We start from the raw sequence: 23234 nt of genomic DNA, 5'->3' as shown, positions 1-23234 counted from the left end.
GCCGGCAATAGCAAAGACTCTGTCTCCTCTGTTTTAATCGAGATCTGGGGACAGATAAAAGTCTCTTATCACCTGACCTCAGATTTTGTGTGGGATTGTGTGAACAGAGTAGCTCTTACAGATAGCTCGGCGCCAGTATATTTAATCATTTAAAAAAGAAAAGTATAATTTTCTATTCAATTCTGAAATGCACAGGTTATGTAGTGTGATCAAATTGACGCTTTCTTTTGAGGGACTTTGCTGCGGCATAGTTTAAGTCGAGCAATAGAGTTTTTGGACATACCAAAGTAAAAAGAATTGCAATAGTCCAAACGAGTTGTAATGAGTGCATGGATAGCAATCTCTAAGGTTTTCTCAGTAAGAGAAAATCTAATCTTAGAGAGGAAACGTAGCTGCAAAAAACAAGAGCTGATCACAGCATTTATTTGTTTTTCAAATTTGAGGTTCTGATCCCAGAAAACACCTAGATTTTTAATGCAGGGTGAAGTAAATGGAACAAGGTAGTTCAGGTCAATGCTTCTGTTCCCAGAGTCTCCATCATTCAAAAGTTTAAAAAAAGAGAAAACCACAGTTTCACTTCACCTAGACATGCAAAACAATATTTCAGAGGAGCATGTTCGTTGCGTTTTAGAGGTAGATGAATTTGGGTATCATCCGCATAGCAGTGAAATGATGCATGCTTTCTGAAGAGGGAGCCCAGAGGAAGTAAATACAGGGGAAAAAGAATGGGTGTGAGAATTGAAACTTGGGGCACTCCACAAGAGAGTTGAGTAACTTATATTGGTTAAATATGATTTAAACCAAGTAAGGACAGTTCCCTGAATGCCCACAGAACATTCTAATTGAGATAGGAGAATTTTATGGTCAACTCACTGTATCAAAAGCCAAGGTTAGGTCTAACAGTATTAGGATCGCGGAGTCACCAGAGTCAGCTAGTATATCATTAGAAACCCGTAATAATGCTGATTCAGTGCTGTGCAATCGGCATTATATTGATGTAAAGTTGTACATCAAAGTGCTTAAAAGAGAAACCAGCTAAGCTGTACATAGACCGCTTCACGGTTCATCTCACAGGAATATTCGCTGTTCGCATGTCGGGGTCAGAAACTTCATTCCATCAAATTGAATTGTGTTTTAACCAGAGAATTTCTCGTCAAGAAAAAAATGCCTACTTGCAAAAATCGCACTAGTTGAGTCAAGTTTTTTAGGATTCCTGCAGGATCTCTTTTTTTTTTTTTTTAAATAGACGACATCTGTGCCTGCAAGCTATATGATAAAAAGTGTATACATACTTCAGAGGTAATATAACCTCTCAATTGTTTAATGGGGTTATATGATTTTGATGACACGTCTGATGAATAATACAGTGCATTCACTAAAATTTAAATGTAAAAATTTAAATCATAATTTCAATCTGAAAGGTGGAACAACTGGATCTGTCCTGCGTGTACATAGAGCAAATTTCAACTTCAAGACTAACTTCGTTTGGATGTTCTGCCAGATAGAGAGAAAAAGAGAGGTTACAAAATATAAAAAGACAGAAACATCAAAATTCAGCATAAAAATGCAGTTAATTGTTAACAAAGTAAATGGGAGCAGGGATCAAGTAGCCTATGGAGAAAAAAAACTGCAGTGCACACAAAGAAAAAGAAAGGTGTGATCTAAGCATCACCATGCTATTTTTTTCAGTATTTATGTAAGTAAATTACATACAAATCGGAAATATATAAATTATATATTTTCCTTAGGACTGATTCACACAGAATGTGTTTTTGGCATTTAAGAAAACTAGACAGGGAAGTGGAATGGAATGGGGGAAGCAAAATCTAAAGATTTTTTTCTCACGCATTTTTAGAACTCTTTCAAGCGCAAAAAAAATAATAATTGGAAAAGTAGCTCAGTGAAATGCAGAAACATGTTCTGTATGACCGGGACCGGCCCCTTATTCAGAATAAAATCATGGATCATGAAAATAATACAAGTGAGAACATTGATGCTTTATTTCACTTCTGCCATTAGTGTATTTTACAAACATTTCGCCTGTTTTCAAAGGGCCGGTTTAAGAAATGCTACATAATATCCTCAACATCAATATAAATTCACACAATGAGACCTGAATCTGCCACAATGCACTCAAATAGCGGGAAACATGGCCAAAAAACAGAGCTTTCAGCAACTGTCTTTGTTTATTGCAACATATCACACACTCGCGCACGCGCACCATAAATACATTCGACGTTCAGCATACAATTCAAAAATGCCCTCGACACACACGCACACACAGACTTACAACTGACAGTTGCACGGTCATAAGCAGCATCCATTTCTGAAAATCAACTTTACCCGCTAAACCGTTGTTGCCCTACCCGGTCTGCAAAAAAATAAAAAGCCTAAAAAAAGTATGATGTGTCAAAGACTGTTGTGTTTTGAAGATTATTATTTAGGACATTTAAATGGGAGTCGGTTGTATAACAATAGAGCAGGCACCTGTAGGGAGCAGGTTCTTTTCATTACAATGTTGTTCTTTTTGTTTCGCTTTTACTGTCAACCTTGTTCTGGCCCAAACAAACCAAACAGACAAGGTCTCTATGCACAGAACGTGGACTGATACCAATACAACATGTCCAAACCACGGTTTGACATCTTGGTTGAGCCTCAAAGTAGCAACACAACTCAAGGACGTCGGGAACTACTCAGAAACACGAAACTGATCAACATGACAGCTGTAAACAGATGGATAAGAACTGCAACATGATCACGTCAAGACGTTTAAACATTCCTGTAAAGAGCACATACATTGTTAATGAATAAATCAAGGTGGTTGCCAACTATTAGCGTGCCCTTATTGGGCGTTTCGCATGCTAACAATGCTGGAAAACGAGTTTGTAAATAGCGAGGAATCATTTGTTTTTTATAAGAACTTTCAAAAATAATTTGTCATGAGTGAACCTGAATCATACATGGACTATATTTCCATTGTTTTTGATTTTGTAGCCATAAAAATGAACAATTCCTCATTATTTAATGCAGACCTACATGTTGTTAGCATGCTACATGTTGTTAGCATCCATAAACTTTTTAATGTGTATACTTTGAAATTAAATCAATCTTAATATAAAATATCTTCAGTCAATGCATCGTTAGCTATGAAATAAGCTCGTAAACAAAGTCGATAGAAAACGCTAAAAGAATATTTGCCTAAAGGTGCAGATTAGTTTTAAAGCGATCAGACAATTCAGTGAGCGGCGTCGGTGGCCCGTGTTTGGATGGTCACTCGTCTTGGCGGGTTCTGCTCTGCACTGCGATTGGCTATTAACTCCTGAAGCTGCAGAGCCCCTCCGCCGATGAAGCAGAACGCTGGGCAAACAGGGGCGGAGCAATCGACAGTCCCCTCCCACAGCACTCGCAGGGAGTGTGCGTCGTAGAAAGTGAGACGCCCCTTCTCAAAGTCCAGACAGAGTCCGAGGCGAGGCGGCAGGGGGGCAGTGAGGGGGCCAGTAGAAGTGTTAGATGCCCCACACTTGGGTAGTAAAATCTTACCCATACCCATTGTGAGGAAACAGAATGGAGGAGGGCAGTCCTGGGCATCCTCTGCACCGCTGTCATGACCACTGTCTGGATCGTACCTACAGTGAAATGGGGGGACAAAAATAATCAATAATATAGCTTACAAAAAAAAGTCTTCCTCAGTCAACTCTGAAGTGTTTAAAAAGTCTGTTTCTCCTCACCGTGGACTTGCCATGTCTTGTGGAAGATGGAACCACTCCTGCAGTTTTGCTTCAACACCCACTCCCACCTACACACATGGAAAACAATTCATTAAGGCATAGACATTTTAAAGTTTTTTTTTATTTTTGTATTTGTTCATTTTAAAATATAAATCGTCGCTGTTGTGTGGAAACCTTGTATCTCCAAAAATGCTACTTTACAGGAAATGGAAGACACATTATTAAAAAAATTATATATAATAAAAAAGTATATATTTATATATATATATATATATACATATATATATATATAAAAAGTGTATATATATATATATAAAAAGTGTATATATATATATATATATATATATATATATATATATATATATATATATATACTTATGCGTATTACAGTTTTTCTCAGTCGCTTTGGTACATTTCTCAGATCAATATTGAAATTCTCACAACTACCTGTTCAATTCTCACATCATTGTGTCACTTGTGCACATCAAAAAAGCAGTTTCTCATTTCTTTGAACAAGTTGCAAATGCTTTGGTACATCCATGCCAATGATTTTGTACAATTCTCTGTTGTTTCCTACATTATCAGTTGCTTATGTCATGTTGATCAAAATGTATTATATTGGGTCTCTGTTGAATAGTCTCACCCCCCACAACATTTAGGCACAAACTCATAGCATAAGTCTTTACATGCAAAATGGTTGAACAAGTTATCGTAATATGTCAAGCATAACTTACAATTGACAATAACTGTCATCAAAGCTTTAGCCATAGTTTCCATCAGAACATCCCTCCAAAGTGAACTGCTATATTGACAACATGACTAAACAATTTGACTGTCTTATCCGTACACATTGACACAAGGACTTGTCATTCTGATGGCACTGACATGTTCATTGACACAGATATTTACTTTTGAAGGATTTTGAGTAAGAGAGTGGCTTTTGCAGGTTATCATTGGTGTTTTGCTATTTGTACAAATTGTTTTGAGAAATGCACTTACTGTTTTGCAAACTGTGAGTTTGATTTGAGAAATGTACCAAAGCGACTGAGAAAAACTGTAAAGTAATAATTACTTTCGAAATAAAAATCATATAAAAATCACTGCTGAAAGGCAGTCTATGTTCACCTTAACCAGGTAGGATCCAGGCTCCACTGAGCATGCCCAGTAGTGTCGTCCCTGTGTGATAGAAACATCGGCCACAAGGAGGTCCGAGGTGAGGTGACATGAGGTGAGGGCCCGATCAGCTGCCTGCAACAGAGTCATCCCAGGAACACTCCGGGCGTACGTCTGCCCTTTCCCCAGCGCCACCCGCTCCGCATGCAGGCCCCAGCGCGAATCCAGGCAGAACGACAACACTGAGATTGAGGTATGCAGGAGGAGAGGAGTGGAGGAGAGGGATGGAAATGTCAGGTCATAGGGAGCAGAACACAAAATGAAAAGAGGATGAGGGAGTGAAACAACATACATAGGAGATAATGAAACAGGGAGGAGGGATATGTATGGAGAAGGATAAAAGGGAAGAAATGGGATTGGAAATTTGGAGAAAAGAGGGGAAACAAAGAGGAAAGCAGGAACATTGTACATATTCCAGGACTCTAGGATTCAGAGGAGATCAAGCAGCTGATATTCCAGTTAAATAGGAATACAAGTCAAAGAAACAGCAGAGATAACAGGAACAAAGGAAGGTAGAGAATAACAGGAAGCAGAAGGAGAAATAATACAGAGAGAAGAGCAAAAAAGAGATGTGTCAAAGAGTTGTGTGTAAGCACCTAGAAATATACTAGCGATAAGCAACATAATTAACTGTATGAGAGAAAAAAAGAGAGAATATGACGTATATTAGCACAAAACAAGAACAGGTTCAGTTTGATGTAATAAATTGTGACATGAATGGATCAATGATAGATAGATAGATAGATAGATAGATAGATAGATAGATAGATAGATAGATAGATAGATAGATAGATAGATAGATAGATAGATAGATAGATAGATAGATAGATAGATAGATAGATAGATAGATAGATAGATAGATAGATAGATAGATAGATAGATAGATAGATAGATAGATATGTAAATTCTAAGTCAAAGTAATAGAATGACTGGAAAAGATGCAAAAACAAAGCATTCAATATGTGAGAAAATAGGCAGCTTGAGGGAAATAATTGTGCTTCTGAATTACTGACAGTTTGAAGTGATTTTGGACGTGTCTTACCTGGTGCAGGAGGTGTGTGCAGATACACCTCCTCACTGTACTCTCCAAACCCTGCCTTATTACAGCCTCGAACTCTTAGGACATACACACTGTCCATCTCTAGCTTGTCAATCACTGCACTGGTCCCGCCCACATCATCCAGACGCTGCCAGTGAGAGTGTGTGCCATTACTTCCTGAGCTTCCTTCAGACCAGACTCTGCCCCATAATGCTCCAGCTCCGCCCACTTTCCTCTGATACTCCACTGAGTAGTGCCAGGCGGGAGCGGAGTCCTGAGGGAGGCGCCAGCACAAATAGAGCTCGTTATAGGCCAGGGTCTTTTGAGTGTCAATCACAGGAGCCAATGGCGCTGCAGAAGGAAAATGAGGGCCCGGGTTAGATGTGAATTCAACTTGTTAAATTATGCTATAAATAACCTAGAAAACCAACTCAAAGGGTACAATTTTAATGATCTGAGGGCACGGTGTGTCCGAATCCCCTTTTGTTACTTTTACCATGGAAAAAACGTTTAGAGCGACCGGCACATGTTCTAAAAGGGTCGTAACGTGCAATAAACCAAAAAGAGTCTCATATTCTGTTTCCTTTAAAAGCCAGTTGCATTTGCACCATGGTGGATTTTCTATTCTATTCTATTGACTTCTCCAGAGAAGAATCTTCTTACTTTTATTATTATTATTATTTAAAATAATATTTGTGCGCTGCCGCACATCCCTGTGTGTGTAACAAGCACATTGTGCACCCACCTATAGGCGCATATTACTAATGCGTTCTTTAATTAAACACAAAAAATACTGCGTGTTCAGTTGTCTCAAAATAGCCACGAGCCAACAATGTGTCTGAACACACCTTGTGCGTATTATTTTCAAGTCCAGCACCATGTTGTTTAAATAGCAAATGCACTCGCGTCCATCTGTTCGCCCATGGGCGTCATGGACAAACAGATGGGCGCAAGTGCATTTGCTATTTAAACAACACGTGAAAATAATAACTGCATCGGGCTGAAACTAGCAAAAAACATTTGCATCTGGCCTGGCATCGCATTTGCGCCGGGTTTATGATAGGGCCCAAGCTATTTAAGAAAATTTAGTTTTTATAAAAACCTTGTATAAAGTCCATGCTGCTGAGTGCTTTGAGTTCTCTGGAGACGTCCATCTGATAGTGTCGAAAAGAGGGATCAGCAGATAGAGAGAAATGCTGAAGATGTTCTATTGCTTTTACCAGTCTGAGAAGAAAAAAGATAAAAAACCAAGTAAAACTATGAAATATAAAGAAGCTCTCTGCAAAACCATTGACTATGTGTAACATAATATTCCAACGTCTGTTTACCTTACTGAAAGTAGTTCAATGGAAACACACAATAGGCTATTGTGGGTTTTGTATTTCATAAATGACTAGATTCAAATAATCCCAGCAACAAAAACCCACAAACACACAGTCTAACCTGTTGTGCGTGATTCTGGCGGCCTGCACAAAGCACGGCTGGTCGGTTTCCTTAAGAAGCTCCTGAGTGTATGTGAGCAGCCCTGCGTTTTCCAAAAGACTCTGTTTTTCAGAGAGCTGTGTGTTCAGAGCCCCTGCCCGCTGTGCACGAGCCCCCTCCATCAACATGGCCAAAGCCCCCTGACGCTCTGCCAGCACACCACGCAATTCACTCACATACTGATTCAACTGCTCCTTAGCCACTGCGCTGTTCACCTGAATAAAGAGATTGAACAGGACAGAAAAAGGGAAGAGCAAAGCTTGACATATCTTTTTAAACATCATAAATATATCAATATGTAAATATTAAATTTATTTTATAATTAATATATTTAGTAACACTTTACAGTGAGGTCTCATTTGTTAACATTACTTAATGTACCATAAGCAATACTGTGTTACTGTGTTTGTTAATCCCTCACCGACCTACGTCATGCATATGCATAACGTCTCGGTTACGTATGTAACCCTCGTTCCCTGAGGAGGGAACGGAGACGTAACGTCAGTGACTGACGAATGGGGGTTTCGCTTAGAAGCCTATCATCTCTGAGACTAGAAAGCGCCCAATGGCAGTGCCAATGCCATGGGCATGCGAGATTTGCATGCGTAACTCCGCCTACCCACGTGGGTATATAAGGAAGTAGCTGGCATAACCGTATTATGTTTTACCTGCTGAGGAGCCAAGTTGAACTCCTGTTCCAGCGGTACAGCGGATGTGGCAACGGGACGTTACGTCTCCGTTCCCTACTCAGGGAACGAGGGTTACATACGTAATCGAGACGTTCCCTTTCGTTCAGTCACTCCGACGTAACGTCAGTGACTGACGAATGGGGGTCCCAATGCAATAACGCCACTCGGCTGTCTTCCAGTGCCCTGCGCAAGCGTGAGAACCCTGATGCAAGTTAGGATGGTCAAAGGCCTCTACTTAACGCAGGAATACCAAGGTACACTGGGAGGTATTTTCCAGGAGGAGATATGCGCCAAGATGCCTACCCGTAGGGAGGACTTAGGAATACACGTATGACCCGGGGGGCTGCATACGGAAGATCACTGGGGTACCAGCCGCAGGTGGATTTTTAACCCCAGGGGGTGGCAAGGTTGCCAAGGGAATACACCCGCTCAGGGAGGCTTACGGTGGAAATACACATGTGGGGGTCGCTGGAGGGGAACCATGCACATGGGGCACCTGGCCGGACACGAGTGTCTGGGCTAAGGGCAGACTTACTGGCGTCGGCGTCGTCAGTGCTGGAGGAGCTCAGGGCTCTCGGGGAGCTCACCTGAGAAGAATATTGCACGTATCCAGTCCGTGGAGTGGAATGGCGAGCGAGCGAAGACACCTGAGCCAATCCTTACCGGCCACTAGTAGAGGCGAGTGCATAGTCGGATACAGGCTCCACTCGGAGGTTATAGAACCTGACGAATGTGTTTGGTGTCGCCCAGCCTGCAGCTCTGCAGATGTCTGTCAGCGGAGCGCCATGTGCTAAAGCCCAAGAGGAGGCCACACTCCGAGTGGAATGGGCCCTGACCCCAAGGGGACATGGACGTCCCTGCTGCTGGTAAGCCAAAACAATGGTGTCCACTATCCAGTGAGACAGCCTTTGCTTTGAGAGAGCCTTCCCTTTCAGCTTCCCACCATAACAGACAAAGAGCTGGTCTGTGGTCCTGAAACACTGCGTCCTGTCTACGTAAGCGCGAAGGGCGCGTACTGGACAGAGCAATGCCAAGGCTGGGTCTGCCTCCTCCAAAGGCAGCGCTTGCAGGTTCACCACCTGGTCTCTGAACGGAGTGGTGGGAACCTTGGGCACATATCCAGGCCGGGGTCTCAGGATCACGTGAGAGTCAGCCGGCCCGAATTCCAGGCACTCTTCGTCAACCGAAAATGCCTGCAGGTCCCCTACCCTCTTGATGGAGGCCAATGCGGTCAGGAGCGCTGTCTTCATAGACAAGAACTTAACATCTACTGACCGCAAAGGCTCAAATGGGGCCCTCTGCAGAGCACTTAGAACTACTGAGAGGTCCCAAGAGGGTACGAGAGGAGCACGAGGAGGATGTAGTCTCCTCGCACCCCTCAGGAACCTGATGACCAGGTCGTGCTTACTTACCGTTTCCCCGTCCAAGAGGTCATGATAGGCGGCGATAGCGGCCACATAAACCTTCAGGGTGGATGGAGACAGCCTTCGATCCAACCCTTCCTGGAGGAAAGAGAGCACAGACCCGATCGGGCATTTCCAGGGGTCTTCTTGGCTTCTTGGGGTCTTCTTCAACGCATAGGCCTGTCTCGTGGACTCGGCCCGAGCGGAAGTGATGGTAGCCACCGCCGTAGGTGGTAGGGTACTCAAACCTGCCGCGTCCCGTCCAGGAGCCACACGTGGAGGTTCAAAAGATCGGGACGCGGGTGCCACAGGGTGCCCCGTCTCTGAGAGAGTAGATCCTGTCTCAGAGGAATCGGCCAGGGAGGGGCTGTCGCAAGGAGAACTAGTTCTGGGAACCAGGTCTGGCCGTGCCAGTACGGGGCGACCAAGATGACCTGCTCCTTGTCCTCCCTGACCTTGCACAGAACACGTGAAAGAAGGCTCACTGGGGGAAACGCATACTTGCGTAGGCCCTGCGGCCAGCTGTGCGCCAGTGCATCCGTGCCGAGCGTGCCCTCGGTCAGGGAATAGTACAGGCTGCAATGGGATGAGTCGTGGGAGGCAAACAGATCTACCTGTGCGTCCCCGAACTGATCCCAGATCAGCTGGACCGACTGGGGATGGAGTCTCCACTCCCCAGGGATTGACTGAAACCGTGAGAGCTCGTCGGCTGCACGGTTCAGGATCCCCGGGATATGGACAGCACGAAGGGACCTCAGGCGCTTCTGACTCCATAAAACGAGATGGCGGGCGAGATGAGACATGCGGCGGGAGCGTAGACCACCCTGGTGGTTGATGTACGCTACTACGGCCGTGTTGTCTGATCTGACCAGAACGTGTTGGCCCTTCAACAACGCTAGGAAGCGGTGCAAGGCGAACCGAACTGCCAGCAACTCGAGGCAATTGATATGTAGGCGGCTCTGGCTCTCTGACCAAGAGCCGGTGGCTGCATGTCCATTGCACATGGCACCCCAGCCCGTGGTGGACGCATCTGTTGACTCAACAACATGCCGGGAAACTCGTTCTAAGGGCACACCTGCCCGTAGAAAGATGAGGTTCGACCACTGGGTGAGTGTCTGTCTGCAGGCCCGAGTCACTGGGACCAGGAGCGTGCCAGACTGCCATGCCCATCTCGGGACTCGATCGCGAAGCCAGTGCTGAAGCGGTCTCATATGAAGCAATCCGAGCGGCGTCACCACGGCTGCAGATGCCATATGCCCCAGGAGCCTCTGAAACAGTTTCAGTGGAACCGCGCTCTTGCTCTCTATCTGACGGAAGCAAGTCACCAGTGACCGCGCGCGCACGCCGGTAAGCTGCGCACACATGGCGACCAAGTCGATCTCCATACCGAGAAAAGAGATCCTCTGCACTGGGCAGAGTTTGCTCTTCTCCCAGTTGACCCGAAGGCCCAGACGAGCTAAGTGGTGGAGAACCAGATCTCTGTGTTCGCACACCCGGTCCCGAGAGTGGCCCAGTATGAGCCAGTCGTCGAGATAGTTCAGGATGCGAACCCCTTGCTGCCTGAGGGGCGCAAGGGCTGCCTCGACAATCTTCGTGAAGACGCGAGGGGACAGAGCTAGCCCGAATGGTAGTACGGCATACTGATATACCCGCCCTTCGAAAGCAAACCGTAGGAACGGTCTGCGTCGCGGAAGGATGGACACATTGAAGTACGCGTCCTTCAGGTCGATCGCTGCAAACCAATCGCATGGACGAACGCATTCGAAAAGGCGTTTCGCAGTCAACCTCCTGAACGGAAGCCTGTACAGGGATCGGTTCAGGACGCGAAGGTCCAGGATCGGTCGTAACCCACCGGATTTCTTTGGTACAATGAAGTAAGGGCTGTAAAAGCCGGACTTCATCTCGGCTGGAGGGACGAGCTCGACTGCGCCCTTCACCAGTAGTGTCGCGATCTCCGCACGCATGACTGGGGCATTGGACCCCACCATGGTGTACCGGACACCCCGGAAGCGGGGAGGAGCTCGCGCGAACTGAATCGCATAGCCGAGCCGGATGGTCCGTGCGACCCAGCGGGACTATCCCGGCAGCTGTAGCCACGGTCCCAGGGAGTGTACCAACGGGGTCATACGGAGCACCGGCGTACCCTCGGTGGGGCAGCGAGGCAGCGTTACCGGCCCGGACTTGGGTGGCATAGCGGCCCGGTGTCGGGGCGGCGGTAACGGCCTGACAGAGGAGACCAGGGAAGGACTCGCGTTCCACTGGGGTCTGCTCTGAGAGGGGGCTGGCGACAGAGAGGGACGAGAGCGGCGTGGCCCGGGGGCGGCGCACACTGCCGTCACCGGTCTCTGGGTGCTCAGAGATGGGTATGTCAGTTCTTTCTTTCTATACTTCCTTATATACCCACGTGGGTAGGCGGAGTTACGCATGCAAATCTTGCATGCCCATGGCATTGGCACTGCCATTGGGCGCTTTCTAGTCTCGGAGATGATAGGCTTCTAAGCGAAACCCCCATTCGTCAGTCACTGACGTTACGTCGGAGTGACTGAACGAAAGGGAATGCATGTTATGTGCATAATGCCGCCCAAATGCATATGCAAAGATAGAAGGTATGGCTTCAGTTATCGTAGTGTTGTCACTGACATATTGTTGAGACGCTGTGTGTCTCTATGCCAAAGCAAAATCAACACTTTATTTTCCCTTCCGAAAGTGGATGCAATTAGGAATCAGTGGTTAAAGGGTTAGTTCACCCAAAAAAAATGAATTCTGTCATTAATTGCTTACCCTCATGTCGTTCGACACCTGCAAGACCTCCGTTCATCTTCGCAAGATATGAAAGATCTTCGCTGGCTCAGACAGCCCTTCATTGACGCCAATGTCATTTCCTCTCTCAAGACCCATAAAAGGCACTAAAGACGTCGTTACAAAGCCCATCTCACTACAGTGATTCTACAATCATTTTATGAAGTGACAAGTATAGTTTCTGTGCGCAAAAAAAATGAATTAGCAACTTATATAGTGATGGGCCGATTTCAAAACAAAGCTTCAAACGTTATGAATCAGTGTATACATGATTTGGATCGCCAAAGTCACGTGATTTCAGCAGTTTGGCAGGTTTGACTAGCGATCCAAGTCGTGAATCACCAAAAATATCTTAATTTGTGTTCCAAAGATGAACGGAGGTCTTACAGGTGTAGAATGACATGAGGGTAAGTAATTAATGACAGAATTTTCGTTTTTGGGTGAACTAACCCTTTAAGATTTATTTACAGCACCGTTCCAGAACAGTACAACTCAAATATGTATGCGTGTGCAGCGCATTTTTACAGAGGAAAGTTTTCTGAACCTGGGAGAGTACAAGACCAGCTGTGCATAAAGTCTATTTTTATAAAATGGGATGATTCCAACTTTGCTAGGGCAATCTGGTGCTTCTGAATCAGAGCCTGCATGTATGTTTTATTATTTGTTGAAGTATTTGCTGTTCAAAATGCAGTGTTGTTTAATGATTGTCATTCTTATGATGGAAAGTGCACAGATTGATTTATGTTCTCAAACATAGTATCCTCTGTTCTCTGCTTATAACTTGTGGTGAAAATATGACAAACATAGATGCAGTGTTCTGCTTCACACTGGCCGCTGAAGCAGAGCTGAAACAGCACGCAACCTGTGCTTTCACACTGGCATTTGTCACTTTCAGCTGAACCGCGGCTTGCATTCTTCTAATGCAGAAAAGCATCCGATCAATCGCCTCGGTCATCTGCATTTTCAGAGTTCTACGCTGGCTCAAGCTGATTTGGTAAAAATGGATGACATTATTAACTGTCTTTGTAATTACTTCGAAAGCTGAAGCTCACGATTATGGTAAGGGGTGTTGCATTTAAAGTGTTAGTTCACCCAAAAATTTAATTTCTTTCATTAATGACTCCAATGTCGTTCCACACCCGTAAGACCTCCGTTCATCTTCAGAACACAGTTTAAGATATTTTAGATTTAGTCCAAGGGCTTTCTGTCCTTTGAATGTAAGTGTATGCCCACTTGCTGTCCACACCCAGAAGGTAATGAAAAAAACATCATCAAAGTAGTCCATATGTGACATCAGATGGTTAGTTAGACTCTTTTGACAAACAATGCATTTGTCAACAATACATTTACTTTATTCAGCATTGTCTTCTCTTCCGTGTTCCTCAAATAAAGATTAAATCGGTCATGAATCATGATTCGGATCACGTGTCAAACTGGCAAACTGCTGAAATCACGTGACATTGGCGACACAAATCACGAATCAATCTGCTAATTCACAACTGTTTGATTCTTTATTTGAGGTTTGAAAACAAATGCGGAAGAGAAGACAATGCTGAATAAAGTCGTATTTTTTGGACCAAAATGTATCGTCGACGCTTCAAAAGATTCTAACCAACCAACTGATGTCACAGATGGACTACTTTGATGATGTTTTTATTATCTTTCTGGACATGGACAGTATAGTGTGCATTGACTGCATATGCTCTGGGACTAAAATATAAAATATCTTGAAGGATGAACGAAGGTCTTACGGGTGTGGAACGACATTAGGGTGAGTCATTAATGACATCAATTTCATTTTTGGGTGAACTAACCATTTAAGATACATATTATACATTTAAAATGTCTACATAGAAATAATACACCAATGCTGTGTACCTCGGTCTGAGCAATACCGCTTTCTACTTGGGTGATCTGTGCCTGTATTGAATCCTGATTGGCCAAGATGCAGTTCATCTCCTTGGTGATCTTCTCCTATGATTTGACAACATGGAGAAAGGTGAGTTACGTTAAACACAGACGACACTGTAGATCTTCTGTGCAGGGCTAGAGCTTAGAAAGATTAGCTCAAATAACCATTTTATACAGGAAAGAAGGGCATGTTGGGCATAATTACATTTATAGTCTATAGTTACGTTTATAGTCTCACTAATTATTTATAGTTACATTTATAGTCTAAAGATTCAACTCTATAGATCATACAAGGAACAGATACCTTTAGAGTTTGGTAAGCCAATGCAATAGGAATGATCTTGTGTCCACTGTGGGCCCGACGCAGTTTACAAAGTGGACACAACAGATGCTGACATGATCTGCAGTAAAACTGCAACCTCTCCTGCTCATGTTCCACACAAACTAATACCTGCAAGTGAGTGAGAGAAAGAGAAGATCAAGAAACAGGAAAAAAGACAGAGAGGGAGGAAATGAGATTAATGGGAAGTTTTGAGACTAATATGTTAATTGAAAATCCTCTGGGTCGACTGCTGAGGAAAAGGACAATATTTGAATATTATTTGCATGGGGTTGATCTCTTTTATACAGAACTTAAAGGTCAATACATTTTTTTGTGTTTTACAAAATTGTAGTTTTTTTGTTTTTGAAAGAAATGTTTTATGCTTACCATGGCTGCATTTATTTGTTCAAAATACAGTAAAATGAATAATACAGTAACACATTAATACAATATAAAATAACTATTTTTCTATTTTAATATAATTTAAAATGTAATTTATTCTTGAGATGGCAAAGCAGAATTTTCGAATCCAGGCGTGAGGATCGAGGCGCGAAAGCTTCAGTATCTGAGAGGGGTACTGCAGGCTTGGTCCAATTAAAGTCCATATTACAGAACAGAAATGTATAGTTCTGAGATAATACAGTTAGCTAACATCATGTATTCATTTTAGAAACTATGAAGCTCATTAAAGTAATTATTACCGGTTCAAGTTGTGAACATAATGATACTGACAATATATAGACAATTTGGCAGTGGTGCATGTTGTTAATTCAGAGTTGATTGAAAAATATATGGATGATGGTAAATTTTCTCAAAATACTGCTATGTGTGAATAATTTTGGATGTTAACTATCTGACCTGGAGTTAAATGTCAAATCCGATTATTTGTGTATCCGACTGGAATCTGATCTAAAATTAATGACAGGATTAGTACTAATGTTAATTTTGTCAGCAATTTTTTTATTCAGTTTTCATTAAAATTCTTAGTCCTGTGTCAAATGTCATTTTTAGTTTTTAATATATTTAGTTTTATAACTTATAAGTATAAGTATAAAATATAAATTTTATAACTATAACTTTGTCCTGTCATTGTTTAGTCAGGTTTTGTGCAACTAAATGTCTGAGCATTTTTTTCTAGTTTTTGCAATGAAAACATATTTTCGTCATGCTTCATTGATAATCCAGATTATTTTGCTAAAAATTATATTCACAATGATTGGTGTCAATTGGAAATATATTTTTACATTTGATCAGAATTGTTGCACTTTGACCTATAAGCAAGAGAATGTTGACCCACACGCATGGTTTATTTTACCTTATCTAGTTTAATGATTTATTATAGGCTATTTAGCATTTAGGCTTAATGGAAAAATTAAATAATTAAAACAGTGAAATTCCACATTGCAGTTTTTCTATTAAACCAACAGCCAAAAGACTTTGTATTGTCACACAGAGTGACAAACGTAAGTGCAGTTATTCAGCAAACACAACTGCAAATAGTCGAGAGATCCACACTTTGATTTATTATTTGTGTATTACAACTGTTTAGGTCTTTTATTTTTTCCATTATATCTGCATAGGTTTATATGGCAATGCCATTGTGTTGTAGGAATAGGCCAAAAACAACATCAACAATAGGATTTCAAACCACATGAATGCAACTCAAGACTGATTTGTAAAAATCACTGATTTTTTTGCCGTTCACCCTTGCAAAATCTTATCGGATTTGAATCGGATATGCACAAAAATCAGTTTTGGACTGACAGTCTGAACGTAAACAAAGACTCTCCTTTCTTTATGTTTGTGGTGATCATCTTTCAGAAGGGTCCCATGTGCTCTTACCTTGGGTCTGAAGCTGTGTGTGGGCATGATGTGCTCATGTTGGGCTCGCGGTGTGCCCCAGGGATGGTACAGTTTGAAGCACTCGTTACAGAAGTTGGACCTGCAGTCAGCGCAGCCTTTGGTGGCCTCCAGAGGCTGAGGAGGTTTACAGAACTGGCACATGATGGCCATACTGCCAAGACTCACTGTGCGCCTGTACCTACACACATGGAGTAAGAGAAAGACATCAGTCATCTCTTGTGCATTGAGGCTAATCTAAAAAGTAAGTATGTACATGTACTTGGGTTAAATGTATGCACACTTGCTTAATTTCATTATATATTAGTTGTGTACAGAAAGTAAAGTGTGTGTTTAGCCTAGAAATCTAGACTCACCCTAGCAGCAGCAAATTTAATCTGCCCGCGAGTGTCGTCTAGAACTCTCAATACCCTTCTGAGCTGTATTCGCCTAACTTTTGCCGGGCCAATCACATCGTGTATAGAGTCGGTGGGCGGGGCCATAATGACGACAGCCGAGTTGCGTTTGCGTGCTTCTAGTAAACACAGAAACTGGCGAACGGCGGTCTTTCGAATCAGCTTTGACCGCGACTCTGGAAGACTTGGAGTTAAGCTTTTCTCTGAGAAAAGAACAAAGAACGACACTGAAGTCATTCTTAAAAAGGGAAGATGTGTTCGGAATTTTGCCGACCGGATACGGTGAATGTTTAATCTATCAACAAGCTCTGTTTCACCTTCGTTGCCCTGGTTGGTGTAGCGCTATCCTATCGCGTGCAGAGGGAGTTTGAAAGACAAAGACAATCGTTTATCCCGCCCCTCGGATTGAGCTCTGTCTATGGTGAGTTTCCAGACCAAACATCTTGATGTGGGTCTGGCTTGTCAGGCTAGTGTGTGTTTGTTTGTGTGGTGTAAATGTAGCCCAGCTGTCCAAAGTTTGCATAAAAACAAAGCATCAACACTTCACTTACATTCAGCTCCCTCATCCTTTTGTGTTCCATTGAAGAAAGCAAGTCATAAAGTTTTTAAATATAATTTTAAATTTTGAGTTAAATATTTATTCCCTTGCTTATTTTAAGTTATAATTTAGTCCTGTGGTTTTTAACATTTTAACATTGGAATGAGAGCCACGCAAACTCTTTACTGGAAGGAAGATACTTAATATCCGTCTCCGCCTTTTCTTGACTTAATTTTCCTATCCCAGTAAGATGATTTGATTGGTCCACGTAGTGAGACTATGTGAAAATATTCAAAGAGATATAACCTGTGCCTATGAATAGAAGCAAGTTTAGAACATCTGATCTATTGTTCAGTAGAACCAGTAGAACAACATTTCTGCATCCTAAAGTACAGTTACTGGAATTTAATTTCAATGTAGCTCCAATTAATAAAAGCAGGACATCTCTGAGGAAGTGTGTGTGTGTGTGTGTGTGTGTGTGTGTGTGTGTGTGTGTGTGTGTGTGTGTGTGTGTGTGTGTGTGTGTGTGTGTGTGCTTGTTTTTGTGAAATAATCAGGACACAAATGTGTATAATGACTTGGGTATGACATAGGTACCATATTACAAGGAGAGGGTGAAATATGAGGACATTACCAATGTCCCTATTTTTCAAAATGCTTATAAATTGTACAGATTGGGTTTTTTAGAGAACGTAAAAAGGCAGAATGTTTCATGTAATGGGTAGGTTTAGGGGTAGGGGCAGTGTAGGGGGATAGAAAATATGGTTTGTTCAGTATAAAAACCATTACCCTATGGAATGTCTCAACATTTCACAAAAACAAACGCGTGTGTGTGTGTGTGTGTGTGTGTGTGTGTGTGTGTGTGTGTGTGTGTGTGTGGGTGTGGGTGTGAGAGAGAGAGAGAGAGAGAGAGAGAGAGAGAGAGAGAGAGAGAGAGAGAGAGTGAGAGAGAGAGAGAGAGAGAGAGACCTCTCCACAATGCGCTCCAGCGTGAGGTTTCTCAGACAATCTGCTAGCCCTCTCTCTCCCAGCTCCACATCTTTTCTGCAGGTAGGACAGGGGAACAGCATGATCACTGGAGGGGTGTCTTTACGCCTCCTTCCTGGATGTGTCCCACACACTGCACAAAAAAGAATTTAGATGCAGAGATGCAGATAGAAAAGGCTGTTTCAACATTAAAGCTTCTTTAAGCCCCTATAAATCTAAGGCAGGAAGAAGAAAGGAAAAGCTAGTCAATGCAGAAAGAGAGCAGAATCCAAAGGCCCTGTGTGTGTGCTGCTGACACATTCAGAATCAGCCCATCACGACGGCAGCTACATTTAAACACACACGCACCTGCAAAGTGCTGCATAGATACAATACATCTGAATGATACAGTAGCATCCATGCACTTTTTGCACAGAGAACAAATAGCGAAACTATGCTCAAGTCACATCATGATGTCGTCATTTTAAATGTTATTTAATCTGGGCTCAATTGACAGGGTTTAGATTAAGCCAGGATTAGACCTTAGTTTAATTAGGACATTTAAGGAGCTTTAAAACATTACTGGTGTGCATCTAGAGATGAAACAATGGCACTGACATATTTTAAGATATTTCAGTGCAAGATGCTTTCAGGTAAAACGGCTCAAACATGCATTTTACTCTGGGACTAGTTTAAGCCTTGTCTGTGAAACTGGGGATAATGAAATAACTAAATCTTCTTTTAATACATAATTTAATTAAATAAATAACAAATTCATTTTTAAATAAATATTATATTTATGAACTTACAACCAAATAATAAAACGGGCATGCCGTATTTTAAGCATGATTTAATCTAATTAAATAATCCAATTATTTGAAATTAATAATTTATACAATTAATTTAAATACCTAAAATAATAAGTACATTATAATTATTAAATGATGATCAAATAAATAATCAATTGACATGATTAATTAAATTGAGCTAAAAGTATTTGATTATGTGTGGTTAAAAAGACCACAAAAAGATACATGGAATAATAGATATCAGGTCAAACGTTTAAAAAAAAATCGAATAAAATTCAAAAGTTTGGGTAAGTAAGATGTTTTTTTTTTCTTTTTTTATACAAGAAATTAAGCATTTTATTCAGCAATGTTCTTTTGAACTTTCTATTCATCAAGGAATCCTGAAACAATGTATCTGTTTCCACAAATATCTTTAGCAGAACAACTCTTTTCAACATTGGTAATAATAAGAAAGTTTTCATGACCAAGTTAGCATATTAAATTGATTTCTGAGGGATCATGTGACACTGAAGACTGGAGAAATGATGCTGAAAATTCAGCTTTGACATCACTGGAATAACTTGCACTTAAAAATATATTAAAACAGTTGTTTAGAATCGTTATAATATTTCACAATATTGGTTTTATGTTTTTATGCAGCCTTGGTGAGCAATACATTAAAAAGAATACCAACCCTAAACTTTTAAATTGTTTGTACAGGTAGTGTACAGTTTAGGTGTCACTATAAAAAATGCTTGACTGCAAAACTGACCAATTGATTGACAAATCAGAATCACGCACCGCAGAGAGCCGTGTAATAAAAGGACAGCACACCTGATTTGGATCTAGGTGTTTATTGATGAACACACAAACCTGTTCTGATCACCCGGTCGAGGCGATCTGTTTTGGGCGGAGGTCTGCGTGTCTGTCGGGGAGAGCGTGTGTTGGGGCTTGAGGTGGGTGTGTTAGGCTCTGGGGGGAGCTCAGGGGGTGGGTATCCTCTCTGAACCAAGACTTCTGCCGCACACAGCACACACACGCTGTGCATACATGGCAACACTATCGGCTGCTTCACCATCTCCTCACACACGGGACAGTGCAGCTCTCTCTCTATACTCTTCATATTGGACTAGACAGAGAAAGGGACAGTTTTAACAAATATTCAGCAGAGCAAAACATGCAAACGACCATGCAAGCACAGACAACACTCTCCCTTTAAGTACATTTTAGATGATGCTGATATTTCTAGACATGATCATAATCATGTATTTTGTTTTAATTGTAAAGGCTTTATAATAATAATAATTAAAATAAAATAAAAATTCAGTGTATTTGGAGTAGAACTCTAATGAGTGACATTTGTTATGGATTGTGCTATGGACTGAATTTTTGGAAAGTAAACATTACTGGCATTTGTTGGTTAGTAAACGTGTGATAAAGGTCAGAATATTTGCATATCAGGAAAATCATTCAAATGCCAAAAGCAACACACAAACAGCCCTGTTGTTTATTAAAAGTGTAGTCAATACTTCCCTTTTTCTACAAATTTCCATAGTAATGGAAATACTTTTATGAAACATTCAAATCATGAAGTCATGATTTCAGACATATGACTAAGTAATAGTAACATTTTATTAATAATTGAGGGATTTAAAAGTTATTTCTGCTTTTACAAATCTGTTCAAATGTGTTAGTCATCTTTGGTGTTTCCAAAAGGAGTGCAATGGAAGTGCAAGAAAATGGTTCCTCAACAACTCGAAAAACTTGATGTAAATCTTCACAGAAATCTTGTTTACTTACATTCCTTACACTCAAGTTCCATATTAAATTTAAGGAAGTGAAAATTGTATTACTTTTTTTATATTTGAGTTTGACCATACTCATAAACAACCATCGTAAGTTCTGGAAATAAAAATCCATTCATTTTCTCAATAGGGAAATTGATTCTGAACGCTAACTTATCTTAAAATCTTTAAAGACAAACAGAGCTCTGAGCTTGTTAATCGATATGCTTTTGTCAAAAAAAGTCAAGTCCAAGTTATTTCAACATATTCTTAAATAATCATATTTAACAGTGATGAAAAAAAAATACATTACTCTTGATTCTGCAGAGAAATCTGTCACACTTTAGTTTATGGTCTAATTCTCACATTAAATTAACCATTAACAACAATTAACAATTTTTGCCTCAATAGACTCCAAATTACTGCTTATTAGTTAGTACGGTAGCTGTTAAGTTTAGATATAGGATTAGGAAAGATTATGCAGAATAATACATTAATATATTATTTACCTTAATAAACAGCCAGTATCCTATAGTGATATAACATGCATGCTAATAAGCAACTGTTAATAGTGAGAATTGGACCCAAAACTAAAGTGTTACCAAAATCTCCACTAAATCACAGAATTGCAAATAAACCATGCCAAATTAGCACTTTAGTGACTGCTCACTGCCATAAAGCACAGTGAGCAACTTCAATCTTCATACACTCACAAACTACTTAAATATTTGTATGCATATTATGTCTATTTTGCAATAAATGTCAAATGTTTTGTTTCCATACAAACCTCTTTTAATCATTTTATATTTCTTCATTGTTTTTAATTAAAAGGATACCTTTTGCAGTTGTACTTCTTTCTCTCATTAAGATGTTTTGTACATTCTTGTCTGATTTTCCAAAAAAGTGCTTCATATTAAACTTTGTAATGTTTTGATTCAGTTTGTAGATGACTGGTTTGGTCCATCATATAACTCTTAAACAAAACAAAAAACCTCTATGGGAAAAAAATTTCTAGAACCAGGTTGCTGAAAATGGACATTGTTTGCACTCCATTAGTCTCCTTTGAAAAAAAAAGGTTTCCCTGCTGAAAAAGAAAATTTTGATATTTATAGCTCTTCCAGTCAAGCAAGTGCTCAGCTGGGCTTAGTTAGCAAGATGCTAACCAGCAGAAAAGTGCCCTAAACACCTCTAAAGCAGCCAACAGACCAGCCTGGGAGGCCAGCAAATCAATTGTATGCTTTTTTATGTTAGCAATTATTTGCCCTAGAGCTGACAGCATATACATTTCATTCTGTCAATAAGCCATTCAAATAATTAAATTCGCCCAACTGTCTTCCACTTTTAGTTAATCAAGAGAGACCAGCCGTTTCCCACAGAGACGCTCCTGCCTCGCGGCCTCAGCCCTCTTTGAATCCCGTATCTATGGCAACATGCATTCTGTTTCTGTCGCGCGATATTAGCTCAGCTCTATGGCCTTCTTATAGATTTTAAAGGCTTCTTCCTTTACATCTCCACTAACATTTAAATAAATTAATATGTTGCGCCAGCATCTGATATGCATCAATCATTCTAAGGTAGACTAAATGCGTCTATTCAATCGTTTACGGGAAAATAAATATATATTTTAGGCCAAACTAGCCCTCGCTTAGGAGCAAATAGATAATACCAGAGGAAAAGCAGTCGTGTGTATGCGCTTTAGCAGAAATATAAAAATATACTCGGTTTCTTCATACAGGTGTTATTGTCGAGCAAATAATATGCTATCAGTGAAGAATGGGGGAGTAAATCTATTTTAACGGTATTTTAGATTTCGGCATGAAAAACACAAAAATGTCATATTTAGTCTATTAGAAAGCTAACCATCAACACGCATTTGTGTGTTAAATAACAACCGCAAGCAAATTACATATTACGTGTAAATATGTGGTTTTAATAATGCAAATGTACTTACGCTTATGCGCACGAGGGCGTCCATAATGGATGTAAAGGTTTGCAACTCCGCATCTGCCATTGCCGGAAATATGCCGATTGTTAGATTAATATCAAATGAAATAAACGCTATTATTGAGCGCCTTTTTCTACGTATAGAATCATTTAAACAATTAACGGCTTATAAGGTCAGGTCACCGCGAAAAAAAAAATGGTTGAACATAGCCAAACTGAAATTGACAGCTGTAAGACCTTAACGTTATAGTGATAATGTGTCTAAGAGGTCCATTTTAACGCAATCCATGTTGATTTAGGGGGTTTCCAACAGTGCTTGCAGTGGTCTATTCTGACGGATGTTGAGCTATCCATGTAGGCGATGGGTGGTATGAGATGTTCAGGGGGAGATCATTAGCCTAAAGAGCATGCGC

The 23234-nt window shown here is 41.1% G+C and overlaps 1 protein-coding gene across 3 annotated transcripts; it reads right to left on the bottom strand.

Moving 5' to 3' along the window:
- Positions 1-1986: 1986 nt before the first annotated feature.
- On the bottom strand, positions 1987-23214 carry trim46a (tripartite motif containing 46a). Of its 3 annotated transcripts, XM_067448773.1 has the most exons (12): positions 22829-23213; positions 19967-20222; positions 18309-18459; positions 16389-16587; positions 14529-14675; positions 14192-14287; positions 7384-7637; positions 7043-7164; positions 5944-6291; positions 4854-5083; positions 3729-3796; positions 1987-3626 (listed from the first exon to the last, which is right to left on the bottom strand). In XM_067448773.1, exons 1-12 carry the CDS (start codon positions 22886-22888, stop codon positions 3236-3238), a joined length of 2322 nt encoding a protein of 773 aa, XP_067304874.1. In that variant the 5' UTR covers positions 22889-23213; the 3' UTR covers positions 1987-3235. The 3 variants fall into 3 exon arrangements, with proteins under 3 accessions (XP_067304874.1, XP_067304875.1, XP_067304876.1); XM_067448774.1 differs by lacking the exons at positions 1987-3626; positions 3729-3796 and having other exon boundaries at positions 5064-5531; positions 22829-23214; XM_067448775.1 differs by lacking the exons at positions 1987-3626; positions 3729-3796 and having other exon boundaries at positions 5064-5348; positions 22829-23214.
- Between the last annotated feature and the right edge of the window lie 20 nt (positions 23215-23234).

The sequence above is a fragment of the Pseudorasbora parva genome, chromosome 7 (assembly GCF_024679245.1).
Source record: "Pseudorasbora parva isolate DD20220531a chromosome 7, ASM2467924v1, whole genome shotgun sequence".
Lineage (NCBI taxonomy): Eukaryota > Metazoa > Chordata > Actinopteri > Cypriniformes > Gobionidae > Pseudorasbora > Pseudorasbora parva.
This window is presented reverse-complemented; position numbering and strand designations above follow the sequence as displayed.

Bases quoted from the DNA above. Each gene is read 5' to 3' on its own strand.
- trim46a (XM_067448773.1), bottom strand. From the start codon at position 22,888: ATGGCAGATGCGGAGTTGCAAACCTTTACATCCATTATGGACGCCCTC. The intron at 14,288-14,528 runs GTATCTGTTCCT...GTCAAATCATAG, and splicing joins TGGCTTACCAAACTCTAAAG to GAGAAGATCACCAAGGAGAT. The intron at 7,165-7,383 runs GTTAGACTGTGT...TTTTCTTCTCAG, and splicing joins GCCAGAATCACGCACAACAG to ACTGGTAAAAGCAATAGAAC.